Raw genomic sequence first — 27,914 nt, 5'->3', positions numbered from 1 at the left:
GGACTCTATAGTAAAGGAGGCAATTGAAATTCACTCGACGATGAACTTAATTAATAGAGATAGTGGTTTTAATCTTGATAAATCATGGAATCCGGCACTTGCTGTAATAAACTCGCAAAGACATCGTCACAGTGCCGCTCACAATGATATATCAATATGCCAACAAAGATCAACTGTGGAGTCATAGGTACAACTCGCGCATTATGCACATCTCTGCCGCCGACCAACGTCTCTGACGCATTTGCATCTGTGGCCACATGCGCAGTCGCACAGTACAACAGTATAAAGGGACGAAGTGAGCACTGGAGCGGCAGCCTGTGGCTCACTCTGAAGATGGCTGAACATTATACAGCCGAAATATTAGAAGAAGAAGGAGACTTCTTGCGGCTGCACACCCGAAACTTAATGGAACATACATTAAAGTTGTTTCTCCTTAGCAAATTCTTTGGTGAGTTCTTTATTAGAAATATGTACTAAATTACAAGCCTGTAAATTGCCAGTATAAGTTTCGTTTTTGTAAATGTGGTCTATGAAACATGAAACTAATCAGTTAACTGACATGTTCATCAGAATATTTCACATCGGGATTGTTATTCTGATCAAAAATTTACAGTTTTCATGGTAACCCGAGGAGAATTCCCAGTGTTACATCTATTATCAACCTCAGTAAGGTAAGTGAGACAGTGATACAAACTATTATGTGCACCCTATTATTACTGTATGACAAAGATGAAGACCTTTCCCCAAAAAGCTTAAGCCAGGGTCCTACATAACTTAATATTTAATCATGGAGAAGAATGCAGAGACTATTTGAGCTTGTTCTCATGTCTGTCTTGTTGTTATGTACATTACATTTGATTCAAAATAGACCTTAATTATTAGTCTAAAATGTCATTTAATGTCATCTAACATCCTTTCATGTCATGAAATATAATCCTATGTCATTTGGTGTCATCAAATATCTTTTAGTGTCATCTAATTGTAGAGACATCTCACTTCTTCTGGTGTTCTCCAAAATTTTTGAGAAACTAACTAATAACCAAATCAGGAACCACATTTCCAGAAACGACATTTTAATAGAAGCTCAGTTTGGCTTTCATAAAGATGTCACTACTGAAAAAGCAATTTGTTATCTTACAAGCTCCAGCTTGATGGTGGTGAAGAACTACTCTTTGTCATTGTATGTGATCTTGCCAAGGCTCTTTGATGGACAGATCATAAAATTCTACAGGAAACAAATATGGTACGACATTAAAGGTGGTCTCTCTGTTTGGATGAAGTGATCCGTAGCAACAGAAGACACAAGGTCAAAAATTATATTCAGAATGATATCCAACAAGATTCAGTGTTTGGCCTAGCATCGTTGCTGACCAACATAAATAATTCACCAGATATATTGTACTCTTACTAATCACAAAAATATACTGAAAAAGGACCTTAGTGCATCCATAAGAGATACAGTATGGAGAATAATAGAATAGACTGCTTTATAACAGACAGTTTAATCCTTATTCTTATGAAGCAGTTAGCAGTTCCAAAAAACCAGATGTGAGTTACAGATGCTGGAAGTAGAAACCAATGAGCACACAATGGGTGATGCTCCATTTGTGATGTTCTTAGATGTCCAAATTCATAAGAAATTCAGGTGGTTTTAGCACATGGATAAATTGATCAAAAAGCTCAGTTTTGCCTGGTTTACATTTGGAAATCTCTGTCACTATGATGACCTGCAGGCATTATTGTCCTATCATATAATCTTAAATGTACAATGCAGCTAATATCAACAAAGCATTTTTATATAGAAGTTGCAGTAAGAACTATAGGTAAAGTTGATTGCATACTACCTTGCACAGCCTTCTCAGGGACCTTACACTTACACGCCAATACATATGCTTCTAATGCTACTTGTAATTAATAAACAGGAGTGAATGTAAAAGAAGCTGTGAATTTCACAACTAATGAGAAGCAAAAAAAATTTTCAAGAAGGCTATACATGCATGTGGAGGGTTTACAGGTTACTAGGAGAGATCAAACAGGGGAACTGGAAATCCCAAGATATTCAAAACAAAGTAAAGAGTAAAATTTTCTCAGGCTCCCTGCTAAATAAAGCACTTATGCATCTACAACTTTTTTGGTGTGTGTTTCTTGACCATTATCAAGCAGTAAATGATTGCTGTGTAACTGCCGGTCTTGGCCTTATACAGCCACATTCTTGAGCATCATGTCATTGATGCACAGTCTATCACTATATACATACATGTTTTCATCTTGTGTCTGCTGTGCCCACTTTAACTTTGTGATTGCCTGGTTCCGTGCTGTACTCAGCTGCAAGCCACTGTCTTCATTGAAGGTGTTATTATGTATTTTGATTTCTACAGCTTCTTTTATTATGCTGTCCCAGAAACCAGTAGCCCCTGTGATGAGGTGTCAACAGATATAATTTTATGTTCATTTTCTAAAGCATGTTCAGGTACCACTGAATTCCCTGGATATCTTTGTCACAAACATCTCTCCTGTTCAATCCAATGCTCTTCTACTTTGTACATTGTTTACCTGGCATAATACTGTCTGCACTCATACAGCATTCTGTAAATGCTGGGAGCTCTGAGATGTGTGTAATCTTTCATAAGCCTTATGAGATGGCACATTTTAGTTGGAGGCCTCATGACTGATTTGATATTATAACTCTTCAGGAGCCAGCTAACTGCAGCCAGCTAACTACAGCACCTGAAACATTAACTGCAGTAGGATCAACAATTAGATCACAGTGTTCCATTAAAACTACTGTAGTGTCACCAAGGCCTGCAGCAGTCTACAATCAAAAGAGGAGCTTGAGGCCTAGAAAACCTGCTTTACTAAATCAAGAATTTTTTTATGGTTTCACAACAAAAAGGGGAAAACCATGACTTAGGTAAGTCAGTCAGAAATGACACTCAGCAAAAGATCAGTTATCTAACGAGTGTGTGCAAAAACTCACCTGTCTTGAAACGTAGCAACTCACTTCCTCAAAAAGTCAATACTAAATGTGACAAACTGTGTATTTTCCATCAAAACATAAGGGGGCTAAGAAGTAAACTAGAACTGTTGACAACGAATATTAGTGATAGTAATACTATTCATAATGCCGATATCCTTTGTTTTACTGAACACCATGTAAAGGAGGGTATCAATATGCTGAATCTAGATAGCTATCATTATTGCCTCTCACTTTTGTAGAAACAGTGTGCAGAGGGGTGGTGTAATTATATATGTAAAAAAGAATATAATGTATAGATCTCTAGAGCTCACAGAATACTGTTTTGATCAGCATTTTTGAAGCTTGTGGTATAGAAATTAGCACCAAGACCCTGTCACTCATTGTAGTAACAGTGTATAGGGCTCCACCAGGGAAGCAATGTATGTTCTTTAAGCAACTCGAATCTCTTCTATCCCATATATATTCAAAAAATAAAAATACTGTAGTCTTAAGAGACTTTAACATTAACTTCCTAGATTGTGATAGTAGTAGAGCTGACCTGCTGCATATAATGAACACATATAACCTCACACCCATGGTAGACTTCCCAATAAGGGTTACGAACTACTGTTCAAATCTTATAGATAATATATTCATTAATGAGAATAGAAACACCAATGCAACAGTAAAACAAGTCCTAAATGGTCTTTCAGACCTTGATGGCCAATTGCTAACTATCAATGATATATGCCCACATAAGAAGGACAAAGTCTGTAAAAGGTCATTTAGGGTAATTAATAATGAAAATCTCATGATCTTCAACAATTATCTTCAACTCATTGACTGGAGTCCAATTTTTAGAGCACTGAAAGTCAATGACAAATTTAACCTATTTATAAATGAATTTATGTGCCACTTTGAAGCTGTCTTCCCTCTAAGAACTCCAAAGAACAAGTACCAAGGCCATACCAGCAAACAGTGGTTCACAAAAGGAATAAAAACATCATGTAGGACTAAAAGACTGCTTTATGTTTCTCTCAGAAATACTAATTATCCTGAAATAAGAGCTCATTATAAAAGGTACTGCAAGATCTTAAATGAAGTTCTGATAAAGGCAAAAAGTATGTTCATCAAATCAGAAATAGATAATTCTGGCAACAAAATAAAAACCATCTGGGCTATTATTAAACGAGAAACTGGTAGTTACTCAAATGATGCAGAAAATATTGAAGTTAGACATAATGGGAATATCATTGATAAAGGTGAAGATGTTGCAAAAATTTTCAACAAGCATTTTTTGACTGCAGTGGATAAAATAGGGTGTAATGGTTCTATAAATGAGGCTCTGAATCTTTTACAAAGAAGTGGACTTAGTGTAACACCCCAGATTAGCATACCTCCTTCACTGTTGAGGAAATTAAGAAGATAATAAGGACCATGAAAACCAAAACCTCAACTGGTATTGATGGTATTTCCATCAAAGTGTTGAAACACACACACATTTTCATTTGTGAAGTCCTGTGCCACATCTTTAATGAATCAGTGAGACTAGGAATTGTCCCTGACAATATGCAGTGGTGAAACCATTGTACAAGAAGGGTGACAGAAACGAAGTAACCAATTATCGTCCTATTTCACTCTTAACTTGTTTCTCCAAGATTCTCGAGAAACTTGCACACAGAAGGATTCTTGAACATCTTAGTAAATACAATATTATCAATAAAAATCAATTCAGTTTCCAGAAAAACATCTCAACAGAAGATGCAATATATTCTTCACCAACGCAATTCTTGAATCAATCAATAATAAAATGTCTCCAACTGGAATTTTTTGTGACCTTTCTAAGGCGTTTGATTGCGTGAACCATGAGATTTTTCTGAGAAAGGCAGAATTTTATGGGTTAACTGGAGAAGCAGGGTGCCATCTCCGGTTCCTCATTTGACCCTAGTTTAATATCCTATAACATAGGTACAGTAAGACAGATGTTTGAATGCCTACATAAATGGCCGCTGGCCCAGGCTAAATCAAAACTTTTTACCCCATGTTCCTAGCTCGAGTAGAAGCAAGCACCAAGATCCCTCCAAAGTGGGATTCTGCACATGGCCCTTTCAGACATATTTGTTACAGTGCTTCTGTTCTGTAATGGCAGGCATATTAACTTCAGGAACGTTTGTTATCTTCTAGTCAGCAATGTATTTTGTGCCATTGCTCTGAAATGTGTAAGTCATTATTATTTGTTTTCTGCATTACAAATTTTCATGACTAAAAGATGTAACTGCCCCAGTGAATTGTTCATTCTCTCATCATGTTCTGAAGTTTCACTTATAGATTCTCTCATGTAGGAGAACCTCCGTAGATTAGGAATGGCAACAGTAGCTCTCCAAAACTAATTATGTGCACTGTATTAATAATTAACTGTCATTAAACAGATGTGTTTGTGTAAGTTAAAATAAAGCTAATTTAATAAGAAAAGTGCTGTTACTTTTATTAAGAAAAAATTAAAAAAAAGCTAATAGCTCCTGCTTCCTCAATTATGCTTAATAACCATTGTGTTTCTACTACTGTTAGCATGTAGCTCAGCCAGTCTTGAACAGTATATTCATGTCACCAACAAAGATTGCAGTTTTCAATGAGCTTTATTAAGTCTTTAAAAGCTTCTTTATGTAGATCAAGAATAAGAACAGGTCAAATGCAGATTCTTGATGGGTATTGTGTCTGATCTCTCTGAATTAGCTTTATTACTATAGTTTACTCTGTTAACATTACCCTCTGCTTTCTATTATGCAATTCAGACACCATTCATATAAGAGTGAGTGATTGATACTGTAACACTTGAGTAATGATCCACTCAGTCGTTGGCTGTCACAATACAGAGTAGGATGCCAGCAGAATAATTGATATAGTTTTCAAGTACTATGTGACAAAATTTTCCTCCTTCCTCTATCAGTTTCTTTCACATTTTTGCTATCCCATATTTTCATCATATTTTATTTCTCATTATTTGTTAAATAAAGTTAATCACACATAACAACTTTTGTAGCTTTACTCTAATATTCTTATTAGTATCAGGGGTACTTACTTGACACTGTGGAATATGACAATAGATAGGTTATGCTCCACAGTTCTACTGAACCTCAACCATGTAGATACTGCATTAATAGAGAACAAAACAACTGTTCCAGCTACAGCATTCATATGCAACAAATATAGCATCAATGGTAGAAATAAGGACAGTTGCATATCAATTGCCAGGTGGTGAGTATGTGGCCCACACTGTAATATAAAGGGGTTAGTAGCATTTACCTACACAATTACAACTTCTTTATTAATAAAAGTGAAGAAAACAGTTTAATGCTTACAGTCCACTTTCTACATGTTCTTACATTGATTAAACTGAGGTGAATTCTTGAATTAAGGCACCGTAATAGTAACTATATGCTTAAGATGACACTAATGCAAATATGTTCTCAAGCCGTCATTTAGTTATTTATCACAAAGGGATTTATTTAACTTGTCTGTTTATGTGATGGTGTTCACTATTATAACCTACTGTAACAATGATAGCACTGAGGTGGAAGGTTTCAAAGTGGTAAGAGCAACATTTCAGAGCCAAAAGTAATGCAACATGTGAACTTTGGTGACAAGTTATAATCTTGCGGTAAACAGACACATCTATATACCTTTCAAGGCCCAAACACTTCCAATTACACAATTCTTAAGCTGTTAGTATGGTCAGACTTTCCACTATATCATTTTTTCCCCAGAGAACTGATCCTGTAGCATTATCAGAGAGCAGGAGTGGAGTTTGGAAGGTGTGGATGGAAGATAGTTGAAGTTAACACTTATTAATGAGTCTGTAAAGCATGCTCAGGTAGTGAAATAAGTAGTGCATTGAATACACAAGGAATGAAACAATGGAAAAATCCAGGATGGAATGTAACAATGAGAAGGAAAGTTGCCATTCATCATATAGCGGAGATGCTGAGTCGCAGATAGGCACCAGAAAAAGACTTTCACACTTAGAGCTTTCGGCCAATGGCCTTTGTCAGCAATAGACACACATACGCAAACACACACACAAACACAACTCACACACATGACTGCATTCTAAGCAACTGAAGTGTGGTTTCAGTTGCCTGAGACTGCAGTTGTGTTTGTGAGTTATGTTTGCATATATGTGTGCGTGTGTGGGAGGGGGAGGGGGGGGACATATGTGTGTCTATTATTGACAAAGGCCATTGGCCAAAAGCTTTAAGTGTGAAAGTCTTTTTGTTATGCCTACCTGCGACTTAGCATTTCCGCTATACGGTGAGTGGCAACTTTCCTTCTCATAATATGGATACGAAAGGAAGGTATTTTGGCACGAGTTCCAGTCCATGCAAAATTTTAACTTGTCACTAATGTTCATTACTTGAGCCATTAAATAAAAAAAAAATACATATGGTCTGAAGAATTATGCAGAAATTGTATACAAAGAAACAAAGGTATTGCAAACATCATCACAGCATTTATCATATTTACCATACAGATGAACAGATCTGTAGTTTGTATATTCTGTTACTGGCAGCATAGTATTTGTCGAAATATTTTCAGGAAACTTAAAAATGTGATGTCTTCTGTTGTGAGTGACATTATTACATACCAAATAGTGAGACAAATAATATTATAGCAGTGGAAACATTGCCAAAAACAATCAACATCTATGTATGAAAAAATGGTGTTGGTTTAGCACATCATATTGCCCTGGTGTGTTGCAGCTCAGTGAAGTGTCTTCAGGATGGGTACTGACATAAACAAACTGTAATATTGAAATATTGATGTGCTAACGCTTCAGAAAAAACATTGTTTATTATTTTCAAACTGTAAACTGTGGATTTATAAGAAAATAAAAAAGTAACTCTGTTTTGGAATGAAAAAGAGCAATTTTGGGTCACTACATGGATGGAGGACTGACAATGACTAACATAAAGACATGCTCAAGAAACACTTTTGTTTTAAAGGGGTAAATAGTATGGAATTTCATTTCAGGTGTTGTTCAGTTGTGTGATTTTGCCTGGCATCACACATTCATTTAATTGTCGCTATGATCCAGGACAAGTAATGTAAGTGGCTTCCTACCTGCCAGACCTGATCTACTAATTTGCATGTAACTGAACCACTGAAAGAAGCATTATGGGGGGTAGAAGTATTATTGGGTGGGGGTGTACATTTGTCATCTAAGAAAAGTCTGGGAAATGTAGTGCATGAGTAGCTACAGAAGCAGCAAGCGATTTTTCAAGGTGTACCCACTCACAATGTGAGACAATAATTTGATTAAATATTATTGATATTGTGCTGAGGAAATGATTTTTCACATTTGTCTTTAATAAACATGAAATAAAATACAATCAAGGTTTTCATTTGAAAGCTCATTGTAATTCTTGATCATAACTTAAAGTTTTTGTTGATTGCCCTCTAGTGTTTGTTTAGTGGCGCTCTTAATAGGCAGTCTGATGCACTGTGTCAGTTTTTAGTAAACTATGGTTATATGATTACAGCTTATTAGCTGCACTGTCAATACACTATAAGAATTTTTAGCAGAGTTTACAAACCATGTCTTCAAATGCAAAGAAATTTTGCATATATAATAAGTTTCTCCATCCATATTGCTTGCAGAGCTGAGAATTTTGATTTATGACCTCTCCCCACATAGGTCCTTCTCCTAGGTGATCCATTATATAGCCACTCACCAGAACAAAGGCAATAAGTGCTGGAGTCAACCTGGAACAACAGTACTAGTACTTTATGTTATATACATTATGTTGTCATCAGTTTCAGACCATGTCTTAGCAGTGATATAATTTAGAATAAACAATAACAAATACACCATTCTTGTCATAAATGATTATGAAATAAAACAAAATCACCAAAGTTCCAACAAGTGCCAAATTTATCAAATTTGTTTCAGTGAATGTTCTTGTGGAATAGTTGACATCTTCCTTCAACTAAGTGAAAATTCAGGTTTTTTAAGAATTTCTGTGAAACTCTCTCATGACCCAAACAAAACATTTGACCATTTGGGTTGCCTCATTTTTATACACTAATGAGCCAAAACAAGATGCTCACTTGCCCAATAGCATATTGGTCCACCTTTGAAATGCAATACAGCAGGAATTAGATAAATTCTTGGTAGGATTCTGTAGGTATGTGACACCAGATGTCTATGTACAGGTCACACAACTGCCATAAATTATGGGCTGGTGGTTTGTGGGCATGGAGCTGGTGCTTGATAAGGTCTTGTATGTGTTCCATTAGATATGGATCAGGTGCATTTTGTGGCCAAGACATAAATATGAGTTAACTGTTGTCTCCTAAAACCACTGTCTTTGTGGAATATTTAGTTTTCTTGCTGGAAGATCCCATCACCATCGGGAAAGACATCAAGGATGAAGGGTTGCAGATGGTCCACAATAAAATTCACATAGTCCACATCTGCCATGGTGCCTTTGTTTACTACCGCAGGTCCTGAGAAAGCCCTGGGTAATGTCCTCTATAGCATAATACTGCCTCTATCAGCTTGCATCCATGGTGTTCTGCGTATTTTGAGCAGCCGTTCACTTTGCTGACAGAGTTTGCAGACATGACCGCTGGCCTGGTGTAACAAGAAACATTATTCATCTGACCAAGTGACTTGTTTCCATTCATCTGTAGACCAATATCAATGACTGAGCGGGGCGGCACAGTGGTTAGACACTGGACTCGCATTCGGGAGGACAACGGTTCAATCCCGCGTCCGGCCATCCTGATTTAGGTTTTCCGTGATTTCCCTAAATCACTCCAGGCAAATGCCGAGATGGTTCCTCTGAAAGGGCACGGCCGACTTCCTTCCCAATCCTTCCCTAATCCGATGAGACTGATGACCACACTGTCTGGTCTCCTTCCCCAAAAAACCAACCAACCAACCAATATCAATGACCCCATGTTCACTGCAATCATAACTGATGATGTCCCCCCACTCCTGCCTTAAGAATTCTTCCTAGTTTATTCGCAGAGTATGGGAGTTTGACAGCTTATATTTTCATATGGAGGTATTATTCACACTATTCATGAAAGATTAATATGTAATGTATCTTATAAATTCATAAATTAAGCACTTAGGACTGATTCTTGAAATTTGTAAGCAGATCTCATCATCTAATTGGTGTGATTCTTCAAACTTTTGCTACATCATATTTTTCAGTATTTCTGTATCATTTCTCTGTGACTGCACAGGCTTCTGTTATTGGTGAAACTTCAACAATCCATGTTTGTTAACTTGACACAGATCCCACATACTTTGAAAATGTTTCTATATAGGCAGGACAATGTCAATGGATGACTTCATGCAACTATGCCATTTTTTAGTGTTTAGAAAGCGTATAGCCATATATTTTCTGCAGTTAGATTTAACTGATGATCTCTGCATCAGGCTGAAATTGTATCAAGCATTTACTGGATATTAATACTGCTCTTTGTGCATGTAAACATAATCTATAGGGCTTTGTGTTGACTGTCTGGGGAAATAATTGTGTGACTGTGTTGCTCATAGGAATTTACTCTGGAATACTATTCACAGTAATGCCCATTACTGTTAGAGAGGGGAGAGAGAGAGAGAGAGAGAGAGAGAGAGAGAGAGAGAGAGAGAGAGAGACTTTCCTGAAGAACTGTGGAAAGAATATTAAATTGGAGAGTTAGAATTTGATAACTGTTATCTACTCTTTCATGGAAATTTTAAAACTACATTGAGTTAACATGTAACCAAATGTACAAAGTGTAAACAGTACGACTGTAACTAGATATATGAACGAACTGAGCACTCAAAAAGGCACAAGTGAATCAAACGCAAGAAAAGAAAGTGTTAATAGTGCATCTATGGATAAAAATATGAACAAACTATCCACACAAAAATATACAAGTGGATTAAACGGAGAAAAACACAAGGTAAATATTCGTAAAGAAAAAAAGGTAAACAACCCCGTTATGCATAAGCAAGGACACAAGCAACAGACATATATTTTTGCAGATAGTCATGGGAGAGGAATTACGGAAATTATGAGAACAAATCACCCAGACCTTAATCTAACAGGCATCATCAAACCAGGCGCACCATTACGCGAAATTCTGAAAAACAGTGACAACATATTAACAACCGGTAACAGCTGCATCATAATAGGAGGCGCAAATGATGTTTACTGTAATGAAACTTTGCGTGCAACGAGAATCCTAAAGGAAACAGTCAAAAGGATGCCTCGAGTGCATTTCTACATTATTAGTATCGCCAGGAGACACGATCTGATGGAAAACTCGTGCGTAAACATAGAGATTGTTACAGCAAACAGGCTATTTGAGAAAATATATAGAGGTTTCCAGAATACGACTTTCGTAGAGATAAACAGTGTTCACAGAGAGCACTTCACAAGACATGGTCTCCACATGAACGTAAAAGGGAAAAAGATTATTAGTGCCGAAATACTTAAATTTGTTAATGAGTCATCTGTAATGGAAGTGTCTCCAATCCCAATTCCGCCAAAACAAGAGTTGTCTGTAACAGTGGAACCATCATTATCTGCAGTAGAGCTACAACAAACACCAGTAGCAGCAGCAAAGGCTCAGATATTCTCAGCAGCAATGTCAGATAAACCAATAGCAGCAGAATCACCACAATCATAAGCAGAGCTGTCGTCATCAGCAACAACATCCAGAACAGCAGACCCCATAATACTACCTCAAGGCAATGAAAATGCATGTGAGGAAAACATACAAGGTTCATTAGCCGCAGCAGCTAACAAAGAAGGGCAGTCACCAAGTCGGGGAGCGCAGGAGCCACCAGCAACAGCAAACACACAGAAGAGGTACCTGAGGCCTGGGAGATCAACAGCAGAAGCAGCTTCCAATCAAGACAGATGCCTGAGAACTAGGAGACCTGCTACACTAAGTGAGGATTTTTTATGGTACCGAGTAAGCAGAAAGAGAACATGGAAAAAGATGTAAGTAAAACTGTCCATCTTAAATACCAGTGTGACAATAGTGAGAGGGACACCCAGATAGCACAGTAAGCCAGTTTCAAACTTGTTTCCAGCTGTAAAGTTCATGTATATAAGCTTGATCAAAGCTGGAATATTCAAGCCTGTTAGCTGGATTCTAGCTTGAAATAAACATCAAAGTTGGCAGAGTTCAAGCTATATTTCAAGCTTGACTTATCAAGCTTGGCTCCAGCTGTATCTACACACGTGGAATACAGCCTGGTATTTACAGCTTGTTTTAAGCTATATAAATATTAATCTGAATTTATTGAACCTAATTAATTACGTTACATAATATTTAACATTTGTAACATTAACGTACCGAACTGTTTTCTAGTATAAAACAAACTTGTCAACGAACCACAACCATTAACGCGCGTCACAAAGGTAAAATGGCCGTAAACGTAACTTTACGTTACGTAATATTTAACATTTGTAACATTAACGTAGCGAACTGTTTTCTAGTATAAAACAAACTTGTCAACAAACCACAACCATTAACGCGCGTCACAAAGGTAAAATGGCCGTAAACATAGCAAGGCTCAGAAAAGTAAATAAAATAAGATAAAACAGAACTGGAGACAGCCACACTCAAACCAAACTCCGCGCCGTCATGACGTCACACACGACAACACCCTTACGTCACGGCTTATAAACGCTTGTGGCGCTTCCCGTGGACGTCTATGGAAGCTATGCTGCGCGCGCATCTGCTGTACAGCCTTCCAGGGAAATTACAGTTTATTTCAAGCTTGGGAAAATTATTTTAATTCAAGCTAAATTTTTACAGCTTGATGTAAACTGTGTAACAGGTTGATTTTTCAATCTTGAATTTTCAACTGAACCTAAACTCAATACCCACCTTGAAACAAGCTGTGGAACAGGTTGATTTTTCAATCTTGAATTTTCAACTGAACGTAAACTCAATATCCACCTTGAAATAAGCTTGAGTGCTAGCTGGGCATAAACACCGGACAAAGATACGATCCAGGTTTAATGACACAAAATGAAAAAAAAAAAACATTGCATAGTGCCAGAAGCAAAGGGAGCAAGTGAAGTGCTTAGTATATTACAGGAAGGGGAACTATTACATTTAAAGCCAACTGTTAGAATACTTCACCAAAATGTTCAATACATAAACAATAAAACAGAGGAACTAGAGGTAATATTACAGGAGTATAGGCCAAACATTCTAGTAGTTACAGAACATGGGCTAAAAGAAAATCACATAGGAATGTACAACTTGAAGAATTATGTGAAAGTAGCCAGTTTTTGCAGAACTTCCTATAAAGGTGGTGGGGTTGCCATTTTTTCTAATTATAAATCAACTAAAGCCATAAATATAACAAAATATGCTATAGAATTGAGCTTTGAAGCTACAGCACTAGAAACTAAAATTGCTGGGAATTTATGTTGTGTATTAGGTTTGTATCGATCACCAAATGGTATAATCAAAACCTTCTTTGAACAGCTGGAAGATATAATCCAACACCTCTCAAAAACATATGCTTATTTGATAATTATAGGAGATCTGAACATAGACACAAGTAAAAATACAGACAATACTAAGACCCTATTGGACATATTGTGCATATACAACCTAAAAATAAAAATAGATAAACCAACCAGAGTAACAAAGCATAGTGAAACTATAATTGATCATGTAATAACAAATATTCCTACGTGCTATTGTGACACACAGGTAATAAACTCCACATTAGCAGACCATTTTGCAATCATGATAGACATAAATATAAAGACTAGTGATTCAGTGCAGAAGATATGGGAGATGAGAAGACAGAACTACCCACATAACATAAAGCTGCTAAAAAAGATGTTAGAGGCAGAAAACTGGGAAACAATATATGCAGCTAAAGATGCAAACACCAAATGGAACCAGTTTTTTTCTTTATTCAGTTATTATTATGATGTTACATGTCCTGTTAGTAAAAGGCTTGTCAGACAGCAACAAAAAAAGAAAAGCTGGGTGACTGGAGAAGTAATCCATGCCAGAAATAATCTGAGAGTGTATTATGACCTCTCCAAACAAAAAAATACTGAGGCCTACAACACACTGTATAAAATAAAAAAGAAAGAGTACTGTAGTTTTATCAGAAAAACTAAAGCATCATTCATCAGGATGTCTATAGATAAGGGAAAGAACCACTCAATAGGTTTATGGTCGTTCATTAATGAAGAGAGAGGAAAAGTAACAAATCGGGCAGAGGACATCTGCCCACTGATGAGTGGGAAAAGCAACGCAAACCCTCTAGAAGTAGCCAATACTTTTAACAGATATTATATTACTGTAGCAGACGAATTAATAAGTCAAAATAAAACAAATGCAGCAAGTAAATTGTTAAACCCCCCACATACAAATCATACTATGGTTTTCATACCTACAACAGATGCAGAAGTGTCAAACCTAATAAAACAACTTAAAATTAAACATTCATCTGGCTTGGATGGTGTCACATCACATCTCATAAAAGAATGCAGAGAATGTATATTAAAACCATTGACACACATGCTGAATGCTGCTATAGAAGAAGGTATATTTCCAGATTCACTGAAAGTAAGTAAAGTGAAGCCAATATTTAAGAAAGGGAACAGGGATGAATTAGGAAATTACAGGCCAATATCATTGATCTCAACATTTGCTAAAATCTATGAAATGATAATAAAGAATAGAATTAATCAAAATATCCACGGGTATGCTGCCGGTCTATAGTGTCCAACGGGCACAATATTTCGGCGATCAAACATGTCGCCATCATCAGGTGAACTGACGGACTGAGCTCCTGTGAACGTGCCGGCACGGAGATCCGTACGCTATGGCTGTTCAGAGGGAACTGGGTTTGGTCGCGGCGGCGGCCGATTTAAATACCCTCCGCCCGCGGCGCGCTCCCTCCGCCGTCCGCGCCCAGCGCCACGGTCGCGCGGTGGAACAGATTGCGACGGCGTCTGAGATGACGTCGGTGTGATGGCTCTGTCCGCCGTGGTCGTCACAACTATACGTCTGCTCGATTTACTCTTGATCAACCCGATCGCTGGTTCCCAAGCCTTGCTAAGATTATAGCCACAGTCCCGGTTTATGAGGTCGTCATTGGTGCGAATTTCGATGGCCTCTCTAACAACGCTGTCCCAGTATCTCGACGTCTGTACCAGAATCCTCGTGCGGTCATATTCCATGGCGTGATTTTCCGACAAACAATGTTCAGCGACCGCCGACTTGCTCGGATACATCAGTCGCGTGTGCCTCTGGTGTTCACGGCATCGATCCTCGACGGTACGCATCGTCTGACCAATATACGACTTGCCACATTGACACGGAATCTGGTACACGCCGGCCTTCCTCAAACCGAGGTCATCTTTGGCGCTCCCCACCAGTGCACGAGTTTTATTTGGAGGACAAAACACAGTTCCGACCCGGTGTTTCTTCAGAATGCGGGCGATTTTCCCCGCGAGTGCGCCTGTGTATGGAATAAATGCAATGCCTACCTCCTCCCTCGTGACTTCATCCATCTCAACAGGTTGTGCTGCAGTGGGTGGGCGGAGAGCACGTTGTTCGTAACAAACGGAGGGAGTCGCCATGGGTAGCCCACTCTCACCGGTGGTAGCGAATTTGTACATGGAGAACTTCGAGGAGGAAGCCCTGTCGTCATCCGTATGGAAACCTACTTGCTTTTTCCGTTACGTGGACGACACGTTCGTCATCTGGCCACATGGTATGGATAAACTCCTTGACTTCCTTACACATCTAAACTCCATACACCCCAACATCAAATTCACTATGGAGACTGAAACGGAGGGTAAATTACCTTTCCTTGACGTCTTGGTCAAGAGAAGGGCTGACGGCACCCTAGGTCATGGGGTGTATCGGAAGGCTACGCACACTGATCTGTATTTGCATGCAGACAGCTGCCACCACCCTTCACAGAGGAATGGGGTACTTAAAACTCTAGTACATAGGGCGCGCACTATCTCTGACGCAGAGAGTCTACCCCAGGAATAGGAACATCTGAGAACTGTATTTCGAAAAAATGGGTACTCAGAGTGGCAGATTCAACGTGCTCTCCGCCCACCCACTGCAGCACAACCTGTTGAGATGGATGAAGTCACGAGGGAGGAGGTAGGCATTGCATTTATTCCATACACAGGCGCACTCGCGGGGAAAATCGCCCGCATTCTGAAGAAACACCGGGTCGGAACTGTGTTTTGTCCTCCAAATAAAACTCGTGCACTGGTGGGGAGCGCCAAAGATGACCTCGGTTTGAGGAAGGCCGGCGTGTACCAGATTCCGTGTCAATGTGGCAAGTCGTATATTGGTCAGACGATGCGTACCGTCGAGGATCGATGCCGTGAACACCAGAGGCACACGCGACTGATGTATCCGAGCAAGTCGGCGGTCGCTGAACATTGTTTGTCGGAAAATCACGCCATGGAATATGACCGCACGAGGATTCTGGTACAGACGTCGAGATACTGGGACAGCGTTGTTAGAGAGGCCATCGAAATTCGCACCAATGACGACCTCATAAACCGGGACTGTGGCTATAATCTTAGCAAGGCTTGGGAACCAGCGATCGGGTTGATCAAGAGTAAATCGAGCAGACGTATAGTTGTGACGACCACGGCGGACAGAGCCATCACACCGACGTCATCTCAGACGCCGTCGCAATCTGTTCCACCGCGCGACCGTGGCGCTGGGCGCGGACGGCGGAGGGAGCGCGCCGCGGGCGGAGGGTATTTAAATCGGCCGCCGCCGCGACCAAACCCAGTTCCCTCTGAACAGCCATAGCGTACGGATCTCCGTGCCGGCACGTTCACAGGAGCTCAGTCCGTCAGTTCACCTGATGATGGCGACATGTTTGATCGCCGAAATATTGTGCCCGTTGGACACTATAGACCGGCAGCATACCCGTGGATATTTTGATTATCAAATACGCCGGGAGAAACTCAAGAATCACAAGAATAGAATTGTAAGTTTTATAACAAAGTACAGTATACTGCATTCATCACAACATGGTTTCAGAGAAGGGAAGTCAACAAAAACAGCATCAACAGATATAATTGAGCACATTCTTAATTTACTTGACAGGCAACAAAAGACTTATGGGATTTTTATGGACCTATCTAAGGCATTTGATTGTGTGAACCACTCAAAATTAATGATGAAATTATATCAGTATGGAATTAGAGGAAAATGCTATGACATACTTAAATCATACATTACAAATAGGAAACAATGTACAGAAATCAGACATACTAGTGGGGGAAATATAACAAACTACAGATCAGAATTACAAACAGTTAAACACGGTGTGCCGCAAGGGTCTGTGCTTGGGCCAATACTATTTATACTCTACGTAAATGACTTCCCTAGCTATATAAATCAGAAACTTATAATGTATGCTGATGACACAACAATCATTTGCACAGCTGACACAAGGAGGAGCTTGAGAAGGAAGCACTCCTGACTATCGAAAATGCAAATAAATATTTAACACAAAACAACCTGTTTATGAATCAGTCTAAAACAATGAATGTAGTATTTCAGACCAAGCATAGTGAAAATTATAATATAAATGTTAATATAAATGGAAAGACTATTAAAGAAGTAACCAGCACAAATTTTCTAGGAACTATAATAGACAAACATTTGGCATGGGGGGAGCACATCGATGTACTGTGTAAAAAGATAAACAAACAGATCTTCATCATGCATAAAACAGCTAAGACTGTGGATGATAAAGTCCTCAGATCAATGTATTATGGACTTGTCTTCCCACATTTGTCTTATTCAGTTCATATATGGGGAAGTGCACAAGCTGGCTACCTAAAAAGAATATTCACAATTCAGAAAAGGGCAGTGAGATGCATTGCAAAAATACCACCAAGACAGACCTGTAGGCAAGCTTTTGTATACTATAATATTATGACAGTATATTCACTGTACATATACCAAAGCATAATGGCGGTAAGGTCAAGTGATAAACACCTCCTAAATAAAGATGTACACAAACACGGTACAAGAGGAAATGAAAATTACTACATGATAAACAGAAATCTAAAACTGTCTATGACTGCCCCAGAAGAAGCAGGCAAAAGGTTTTTTAATAAACTCCCCAAAATCATTAAAAAAGAAACAGACCTAAAATGTTTTAAAAATCATTTGAAACTATATCTCACAGAGAAATGTATATACAGTTTGAGTGAATACTAAGACAGTGTTTAATACGTTATATAATTACTGAAATGTATCTTTTAAAATTATCATGTATGTTATTTGGATTTGTGTGTACATATAATGTGAAACATGTAATACCTTTGTATGATTATGGACTATTTCTGTTTAATCATTTGTTTCATTTATATATAATGAAATCAAGTTTGATGTTAATAGCCTATTGTATGACACACCCAATACTCTCAGCTGGATTTTCAGCTGGAGTCCATGGGCAAAGAATAAATAAATAAATAAATGTGCTAGTGCATAAAATGTCTAGTTCTGACTGTGACCAGACTGTGTGAAAAGCCTAGTGATAACTTTTATTTAATTTTTCTTAACTATATGACATGACCTCTCATAAAAAGAAATGGTGTTGCATTTGAACATGAAATCAAGAAACATGTCACAAGAAGAGAGTTATTTCATAAGAGACATTTCTTTCTCTGAGATTCCTTTGGACTTTTATATGCATGTCAATTGTATGCAGTGTTGTTGTTTGACTCCTTTCAGATTTTTTGGGCCATCATTAATGTACTGTACCATACTGTACCTGTTCATTATAAATGGACTCATTTACAGGAAAGCACCCATCATGTAGACAGATACGGATCTGATGGTAAAGAATTTTAACACAGGTAACTGAGAAAATAATTAGTCCCAAAACTAATGAAAGGAAGAAATCACACAAAGCTAAAATTGCTTAATTAAAACAGCACATGTAATTTGTACTATACTTCAGCAGCAAACCTGGATAATTTTGGTTTAGACTGTACATCTGATATGTTTTATGAAGTTAAATGTTTTCTGTCAGCTTTATCTCAATAATATTCTTTTGTAACTGTACAAAAATCAAATCTATCATGGATTATCATTGTGAGATAGGACATTTACCTTATGTACCGACCTATTAGCCATTTCAACCATTTTATCTTGCCCGTACTCTGTAGCTCTCTTGTAAGTGTGTATGCAGCTAGAACACCACTCATGAGCAAGAAAGAATCAGTGCAATGGGAACCTGTTCGGAGTGCAACAGTGATTGGCATCTTCAGTTGCTGTAAGAAAAAAGATTTTTTTTGAAATTGTGTTTGTATAATGATGATAAGTTATACAGTTAGACCTCTCTGGCCACTAGCAACAAAATTTTTATATTATTTTGTTTGTTTTCATGCATCATTACTATCATACAGACTAAAGTCAATGAACATGAGTCTTAAACATACTATACCATATATCACAGAATAAAACATTTCGTAATAAGCACTGCTTACTAAGCAGTTTATTTGAAGGAAGAGTACAGTGTTGCAATGAACAATTGCTAATTGATCATCATGCAAATAACATAAAAGAACTCATCTTTTCCCTAGCATTTATTCCATCTAGTAAGGGGTCCACTTTTTCAGGATTTGACAGACTTTATTTTGATATTTAACTCTGTTGGTGGATGCCCTTCCTGATTCCTCAGTCATCAAGGTATTTAAGGGAGGGACATCATGAATGCCACCTGTTTGTGAATCGTGTACAATTTGTTTTGTGTTTTTTTGGTATTTTAACTGTTTGCTTGTTGCCTATTCTGAGGCAGAAATTTGGGATCAGCCCAAGAGCTACCTAAATGAGCATTGGAAACCACCTAAAAACAACATTCATTCTGGCTGGTGTACTAGCCCATGGTTGTTAATCCACCTTATGGATTTGATCTGGCTCTGAGTCCCCTCCCTGTCTCACAAGTCAATGTGTTATGCATTAACTATATGAGCAAGTTGACGTAAAGAAATTCATACTGTTTAATATGCCATATTTTTGTCACAAAATGCTACTGACAATTTTAGCATTATTTCATTGAATACAGTTTTTAATCACCAAGATTTGGAGCTTTTCTCAACCTACTTGTTGTGCACTTTGAAAAAAAATAATAATAATAAAATAAAAATAAACCTCAACTTTGCAAATTTGGACTGGATTATAAAATAGTTATTTGTTTCATTGAGCTGATTAATTAATCTCAAATGTTGCGGAGGTCTACATACTTAAAATACATGTTGGGTGATAATAATAAATTGAAGAACTAGTACTGTCACTGTGTGATAAAAAATAGTGAACACACATGCAAACAGACACATGGAGATAAGCAAGTTAACTCTAATTCTGGACTCATCTCCCTCATCTTAGAATCCTAAAAATATGTTGAGTAGGTAGAACATTACCTCTGTTTGGCTTCTCTAAAGGCTTCTCTACTAAGAAAGCAAAATATGATCTCATCAACTCAAGTTGTGGTAGCATTGAATAAGAAAAATTACTCTGCTGACATTTTATGTAATCTCACCAAAACCTATGATGGTGTAGATAATAAAATCTTACTAGAGAATAATGATAGTGTTTAAGGCATTCTGCTTGTGCTGATGTTGTCACATCTTAGCCATAGAAAAGAGATTGTCACATGAACAAATGACATGACAGCTGTAATACTAAATTCAAAGAGGGGAAACATTAAATATGGTGCTTGGTCTACTACTATTCTACATAAATTATTTTGTGAGGACCTCATGGCAGTCTTAAAAAACTGTGTTGTTTGTTGATGACAATAATAAATTGATAAAGGGCCCAAATACTTTCATACCAGACATATCCAGGGAAGAAATGAAACAAGCTTACACCTGGTTTACAGCAAACAATTTAATCATTAATTTTACAAACACTCATACTATACAATGATGTGACAGAATCACTGCCCTCAGTCACCTTAAGGAGGTGAAATTTTTAGTACCTGCCAAAAGCTGATGTAAATGTGTGTGTACATCTTCCTCCCAAACTCCTGGATCGATTGCAACCTAATTTGGCATAGAAATAGCAAGCCTTATGACTATCAACACTGTGGGATTTATAACCACATACCTCCAACAGAAGTGGAGATACAGGAAAAACCATTGTTTTCCAACCTCTGGTGTATAGGCTACACTGCATGACAGGCATGTTTTGTGGGAACATGGTGTATGGGGACAGTAACAGCCTAAAAAATCAACCTACTTTTCAGAACACTGCACATGTTAGCCTCAAGAAACTGTTTTCCAATTTGTGAAATGAAGGCTGCCCTGTATGAAGGGCAAGCTGTTGGAGTAGTATTGGCATGTTTGTACTCCATCTCGTCAAAGGATAACACCGAAAGCTACCATGTTTTTCTTGTTTTGTGTGTGCCTATCGACAACTCAATGAGTCTGCTTTCTACTGAGTGGCCTCCTTTAGTTCTAAAGTATTTACAGGAAATGGAAGTAGAGATACATGAGCACACAATGGATGACACTCTGTGTGAAGTTAGTAGGCATTCAGATGAGTAATAAAATAATGTTGCCCCCGTAAGTGTATCATTCACTCAATACTGTCCTGTGCCATATCCTTCTGGAACAGTGCAATTAACATCAAAAACATATTAGTTTTACAGAAGTGTACAATAAGAATTCGTATAAAGTCGATCTTGTAGTAGATTTTGCAAAGCATCATCAGGTCCCTATGAATTCTTAAACTTATGTGCTGATATGAAAATGGTATGGCATTGATACTGTAGTCATAGGATACTACTTTTATGTGTTTTGTCAAGTGCACAATTTTATATTTATGTAGAGCAGAAGCAAGTTTGCCTGACTTTGCACCATTTCCAAATATCATCAAGACCTGACTAGATCATGTTAACAGAATCTTCCATTGGTTCTTGGTAGAACAACATTATAATACATGAAAAACACCAATCTGACTGGATGTTAATGCAGCTTTATTCAGACAGTAATTCATTATAGATAACTGCCCCATTCAGTGTTCTGCCATCTGGGTACATCAGCACAATCTTGATGAAGATTCCAGCAGAAGTATTGAAAAAATCACATTTCAGAATTTTGAAGAGGAATGTGGCATGGCCAAACATCTCAAAAGTTTTTATTGTTAATGTGATGGATCCTGGAATATGATAAATATCAAGATTTTCATTTGAATTATAATGCCCTGTGGTATTAAGAGGAGAAATTTTTCTAAGTGTTGGTATTTCAGTTTTGTATTGTGTTGTAATTTCCAGTGTTGTTTACTCCCAATACTAGGTTCACTGATTTGAAAGAAGAGTGTAATACTGATATGGAGGAAATTTAATAAACATAATAAGGTGTTTACTGATACTATAAGTACATATACATATTGTTGTATAATGATGCCTTTCAATGAATAAATGCAGTAAATAAATACATTTTTGATGTAGTACTATAATGAATTCTTCCTTACTATGTTAAATTTATAATATTTGTGTGCTTACCTCTAGAAAATCCACCCTGTTTGTGTAAGGTGTTCGAGCCAGTGGAATGATGGCATGCTCAATGTATAGGACAATTGCCAACAGTGCTCTCAGACCAAAGATGCATACGATATTTCTGTCAGGTGACAAAGCGCCAATCAGTTCTGCCCAAGTACGATACAGGGAGAAGCTCTGGACCAATTTCCAACCATTACCTGCAGCAGTAGAGGGCATCTAAAACAGTTGATTTGAAACACAAATTTTGATCAAATATATTATGACATTCATGTAACTCACCCTGGTGGTTTTCACGTTTAGGAGTCTCAGACATATCTCTCAGAGAGGCTATAATTGCTATTATCCCAACTGATACAAGAGCTGATCTGTAAACATGATAAAAGTGTTATAAGTCAAATTTTGAACATAAGAGGAATACCTGAAATGCACTTCACTTAAAACTTCTGGGCTGACAGGCTGTGGTCAATATCTAGCAATTTCCCTAACATTTCATCTCCAGCTGTGTGGGATATCCTCTCCCGCAGCTGGAGATGAAACATTAGGGGAAAGTTTTGCATATCGCCCATGGCCTGCCAGTGTGGAAATTCTAAGTGAAGTTACTGCTGGCTGTGAAAGCCTGCATTTTGTCATCACACTGAATACAATGTATTTATGTCACAATTATACAAAACAATACTTTATACAATCTTTTCCAGCCACACAATACTCACATGGGTTGCTTGGTTTGGAAAGCAGAGTTAAGCATAGGAAAACTGTCATATATTGCAGAAAAAATGCAGATATGAGCATGGGCCACTGGTGTGCTCAGTGATGGATGGACAAGTTGATGCTGAGGAGGGAGAGTGCCATCAGTCCTAGACAACTGCTGATAACAATTTGAAGGCAACCAACCAACAGCAGTTTTTACTGAAATTTTGAGATACATTATAAGTTCATGAAGTGGGGAAGGGAATATGATGATAACAAGTAATGTTGTTTCAGTAACTCATGGGTGGCCTGTTGGCCTTGCAGGAAAGAGGTGAGGTGTGGAACAAAAGCTTTTAACTGATTCAATAGTGTCTCACGGTATCAGTTTCAAAGGACGTTTGTGAGAAATTTTATGTGACTTTGTCTTGAAAGTTTAAGAGTGGGTACAAATTATCAAAGATAGAAAATACTTAGTGTTTGATTTCATAATGGGAAAGTGTGTGCAGCAAAGTACAAAGTTTTCATAGATAGGGGAGGACTAAACTGTGGGAAATAGTGACACAAAATTGGCACAGGAAAGAGTAAGGCTGTGATTAATTAAACTCAGGAAAGACACATCTTTTGTTACCACATAGTTCACTATTTATTTTGTGACTTTGGTTTTGTGTTATTAGCCCATTCTGTAGCATAACTAACAAAAATGTTGTGCATAGTGGTAAAAACACAATACCGATAAATTTATGATCAGAAAAGAAATTAATGCTAGCAGTAAATATATAAAATAACTTAAAGGCAGTTATAGTTTCTGCCTGTTGTGTGCAGTGTGTTGTGTTTCTGCATCTACTGGATAACTATATCTGGTTCCCTGACAGTGCTGCACAAGGTGGAGTTTGTCTTTTGCAGCTTGCAGCTTCTGTGGGGGTGTCTAAGTATGGTATGTATCAATCTCTCTGTTCTGCCTTTGTAATAGAAGCCACACTAATTGCATGTGATCATATTGACTCCTCAAGGGGGAGCTATTTGCTACCATTCTACTCCTTAACTAAATTTTTTCCTTCTTTCTTCCAATATATTGCTAGTTACCATTCCACAGCCAAAGAAAATATTGGAATTCTTATTTTGGGCTATATTCCAATGAAAAATTAATATTCCCTAGTGCATTTAAGTGGTGCTGATCGATGTTACTGATTTATACAAATCAGAAACTGACTTTGTTCCCATTCTTGTGATTGTAAAAATGCCATGAGCTAATCAATGTTTATTTCCAAAGGCACATAGCTCAATCAAAAGCCCTAATTTTACTCTTTCAACTAATCAGTTTTCTTTCTGTTGAAAGATGTTAACTGAAATATTAAATTCATAACTTATGTTTTGACTTACCTGAAATTGCTTTCATTATTTGAATGTATGTGCTTATTTAATTCCCAGATCTGATGTTATGCTTCAGTTGCCCTAATTTTTCTGAACCAGATAATACATTCGGTTGCACAAGTAAGTCCCTAATTAAGAAACTGAATAAATTAGGAGAAACTGAAGAAATGAGAAAATGACACAAAATTAGGTTCACCACTATGTAGATACACCTTGTATCAACCAAATATACCTTGACAATCGAGGAAAAGATAGAGTGTTACTTACTGTAAAAAAGACATGTTAAGTTGCAGACAGGCACAATTAAAAGACACTTATCACCCAACTTGTACAACATCCTAGTCCATCCCTACATCACCCCCAATCCCAACCTCTTGCCACAACGATCATACCCCTGTGGAAGATCCACACACAAGACCTGCCTAAACCACCCACTGAGCACTTCCAGTTCCAGTCCTGTCACGGGTTTATCCTACCTCATCAGGAGTTGGGCCACCTGTGAAAGTGGCCATGTCATTTACCAGCTCTGCTACAAGCATTGCGCAGCTTCTTATGTTGGTATGACTACCAACTAGCTGTCCACCAGGATGAATGGCCACCACTAAACTGTGGCCAAGAGCAAAGTAGACCATCCTGTGGCAGAACATGCAGCTGACCACAACATGCTTAATTTCAATGGCTGCTTCACTACCCAAGCCAACTGTATCCCACACATCACCACCAGCTTTTCTGAACAGCATAGATAGGAGTTTGGAGTTATCCTTACAACACATTCTCTGCTCCTGTAACTATCCAGACCTCAAGTTACAGTAAGATACTGTCCCCACACTCTCTGCCCAACAGTTTCCTCCCCCTCTGTCCCATCATCTCCTCCCCATTCTCATCTCCCAGCCTCTTTGTTTGCCACCCTCTGCCAATGCAGCCATCCATCTTTCCCTGCTCCTCTTCCTCCTGCTCCTTTTTTCCCCACTTCCCTGCCCCACAACCTCCTGATGCTGCACCTGTTGGCTTAACTTTAAGTTATTTGTTCACTGCCTTGTAATACATTACACCAGCCAAAATGCAGCCCACTGTGAATGCTTTTCTCAAATACGTGATGAGTTGGTTGATGTGCATAATCAGCTGGAAATTACTCTAACTTCTGTCAAGCAATTGGCACCTGTGGTGAATCAGTGTGTTGGGAGAGCTCCCGAGAGTTGTATAACTGTAATACTTGTACCGGAGGTACCTCAGGTACTGTCCTGTCCTGTGGATACTGTCTCCTCTGCGGAAAGTACAGGATTTGTCATTACTGGCCCAGCTGATTGCATGTGGTGTGTCAGTGGTAGATCTAGGCATCCTGTACACGGTGGATGGGGACCAAGGAAGACAGGGTGGTGTACCAATCCCTCTAACCTTCAAGTTTAGGTGCTGTCTTTCACTGAAACTGAAACTGCGCCAATGGGACTCTTCACCTGTTTTTGGGAAACCTGTTTTATCATGTCAGGAGGAGGGGTCTTTTAACCATCAGAAGTTCAAATGTATGGTGAATGATGGTACCCCTTAAGGAAATGGCAGCAAGGGACAGGTGGGCAACAGGTATACTCAATGTGTATGCTTAGGAGCCTCATTAAACATGTTGGAGAGACTATTTTGGCAGCCACTGAGGAAACAGAGTGCAACCAACTGCAGATTATGGTGGATATTGGAACAAATGATGCCTTTCATATGGGCACCAAGGTTATTCTTGGTTCATTCCAATGACTGGCTAAGAAGGTCGTGTCACAGGAGTTTCAGCAAAGCCTACAATTTGCAGCATTGTCCCCAGAATTGATTGTGGCCCTTTGGTTCTGAGTCAAGTGGAAGTCCTGACTGAACCAGAGACTTCAAAGGTTCTGTAAAAAGCTAGGCTGCGACTTCCTGGACTTGTGCCACGGGACTGAGAACTCTAGGCTCCCCGTAAATAGGTAAAGAGTGCACTACACATCAGAGGCTGCTACTCAGGTAGCTGACTATGTGTGGGGTGCGCACAAGGGATTTGAGATTAGGTGACTCTCCATGCAATCCAGATAATGATAGCTGTAGGAAACCCAAGAGTATCAGTGTAACATCAAAAGAAATGCTTCCCACAGATGGGAGAATTAAAATCCTCATGGTAAACTGCCAAAGCATTTGCAACAAATTGCCAGAGTTTGAAGCTTTCATTGAAAATAGTGAAGCTCACATAACACTACGTACAGAAAGCTGGTTGAAATCTGAATTTGATAGCAATGAGATTTTCGGGGAAAATTCAAGTGTATACCAAAAGGATAGGCAAATGGAAAATGGAGGTGGTGTATTTTCACAGTAGACAGGAAACTCAACTCCATTGAGACAGAAATTGGAGCTGCACATGAGAGAAAAATTTAGAGAAAACCTCAGTTCACTTGTATGCAAGTTCCCCAATCATACTGTAAAAATCAGTGGAGCCTTTAATCATTCAATAATCAATTGGGAAAATTACTATTTTGTTAGTGGTGGGCATGATACAACATCCTGTGAAACTTTACTAAATGCCTTCTCTGAAAACTACCAAGAACAGATAGTTAGGAATCCCACTCATGATGGAAATATATTGGATCTAATGGCAACAAATAGACTTGGCGTCTTTGAGGATGTCCACAACAAAACTGGGCTCAGTGACCATGATGGTGTAGCAACAATGATTATCAAAGTACAAATGACAACTAAAACAAGCAGAAAGATATATACCAAGAGATTATAACTAAACTTTCCCTATTTAACACATTATAACATGGGAACTAATTACGGTAAGAGTATCAAACTTGGTAGCATTAATGTCCAGAGTATGGGGTGCAAGATTTCCATGTGTCACAGTACCACCATCAAGTTCCAACTATGGCCACCAGGTGACATGAACAGTCATTGTGATTCATAGTCTCACACACCTGACCAGTCACAGAGCACTTGTTGACATGTCAAAATGAGCTTGGACAAAAGGAGCAGGGCATTATTGGTAAAGTTTTATTATCAAAACAACAGTAATGCTACTGCTGCACTTCAAGAATATTGCTGGCTAAAAGGATTATGGAAGGTCTTCTTTCTCCACCTGCTATGCAGTGCATGATGAATAAGTTCAAATCAGATGGAGAACTGAGCATCACTCCGGGAAGAGACCGACGACCGGTTGCACCACAGGTGACAGGTGAAATTTCTGTTGCTATCGCAGACAATGCTGTGAGCAGCTCCCGATCATCAGGCAGTGCGTGTACTGTGTCACGACAGTTGAACATCCTGTTGTCATCTGTATGGAAGGTGCTTCAAACTATTCTCAAATGGTATCCATATAAGATCTGTATTGTACAG

The 27,914-nt window shown here is 38.4% G+C and overlaps 1 protein-coding gene across 2 annotated transcripts in view; it reads right to left on the bottom strand.

Annotated features, from left to right (window-relative positions):
- LOC126094704 (nose resistant to fluoxetine protein 6-like) overlaps window positions 1-27,914 on the bottom strand; it is a 386,182-nt gene that overhangs the window by 39,252 nt on the left and 319,016 nt on the right. For both annotated transcript variants that reach the window (XM_049909231.1, XM_049909232.1), the window contains exons 6-10: window positions 22,791-22,876; window positions 22,515-22,708; window positions 19,118-19,278; window positions 8,548-8,716; window positions 6,036-6,229 (exon numbers count right to left, since the gene is read on the bottom strand). In XM_049909231.1, the coding sequence (XP_049765188.1) occupies window positions 6,036-6,229; window positions 8,548-8,716; window positions 19,118-19,278; window positions 22,515-22,708; window positions 22,791-22,876 (804 nt within the window). The remainder of the gene's footprint in view (window positions 1-6,035; window positions 6,230-8,547; window positions 8,717-19,117; window positions 19,279-22,514; window positions 22,709-22,790; window positions 22,877-27,914) is intronic.

Source organism: Schistocerca cancellata, chromosome 8 (genome assembly GCF_023864275.1).
Source record: "Schistocerca cancellata isolate TAMUIC-IGC-003103 chromosome 8, iqSchCanc2.1, whole genome shotgun sequence".
NCBI classification, from domain to species: domain Eukaryota; kingdom Metazoa; phylum Arthropoda; class Insecta; order Orthoptera; family Acrididae; genus Schistocerca; species Schistocerca cancellata.
Note: the sequence above shows the minus strand (reverse complement) of the source record. Positions and strands in the feature narration are given on the sequence as shown.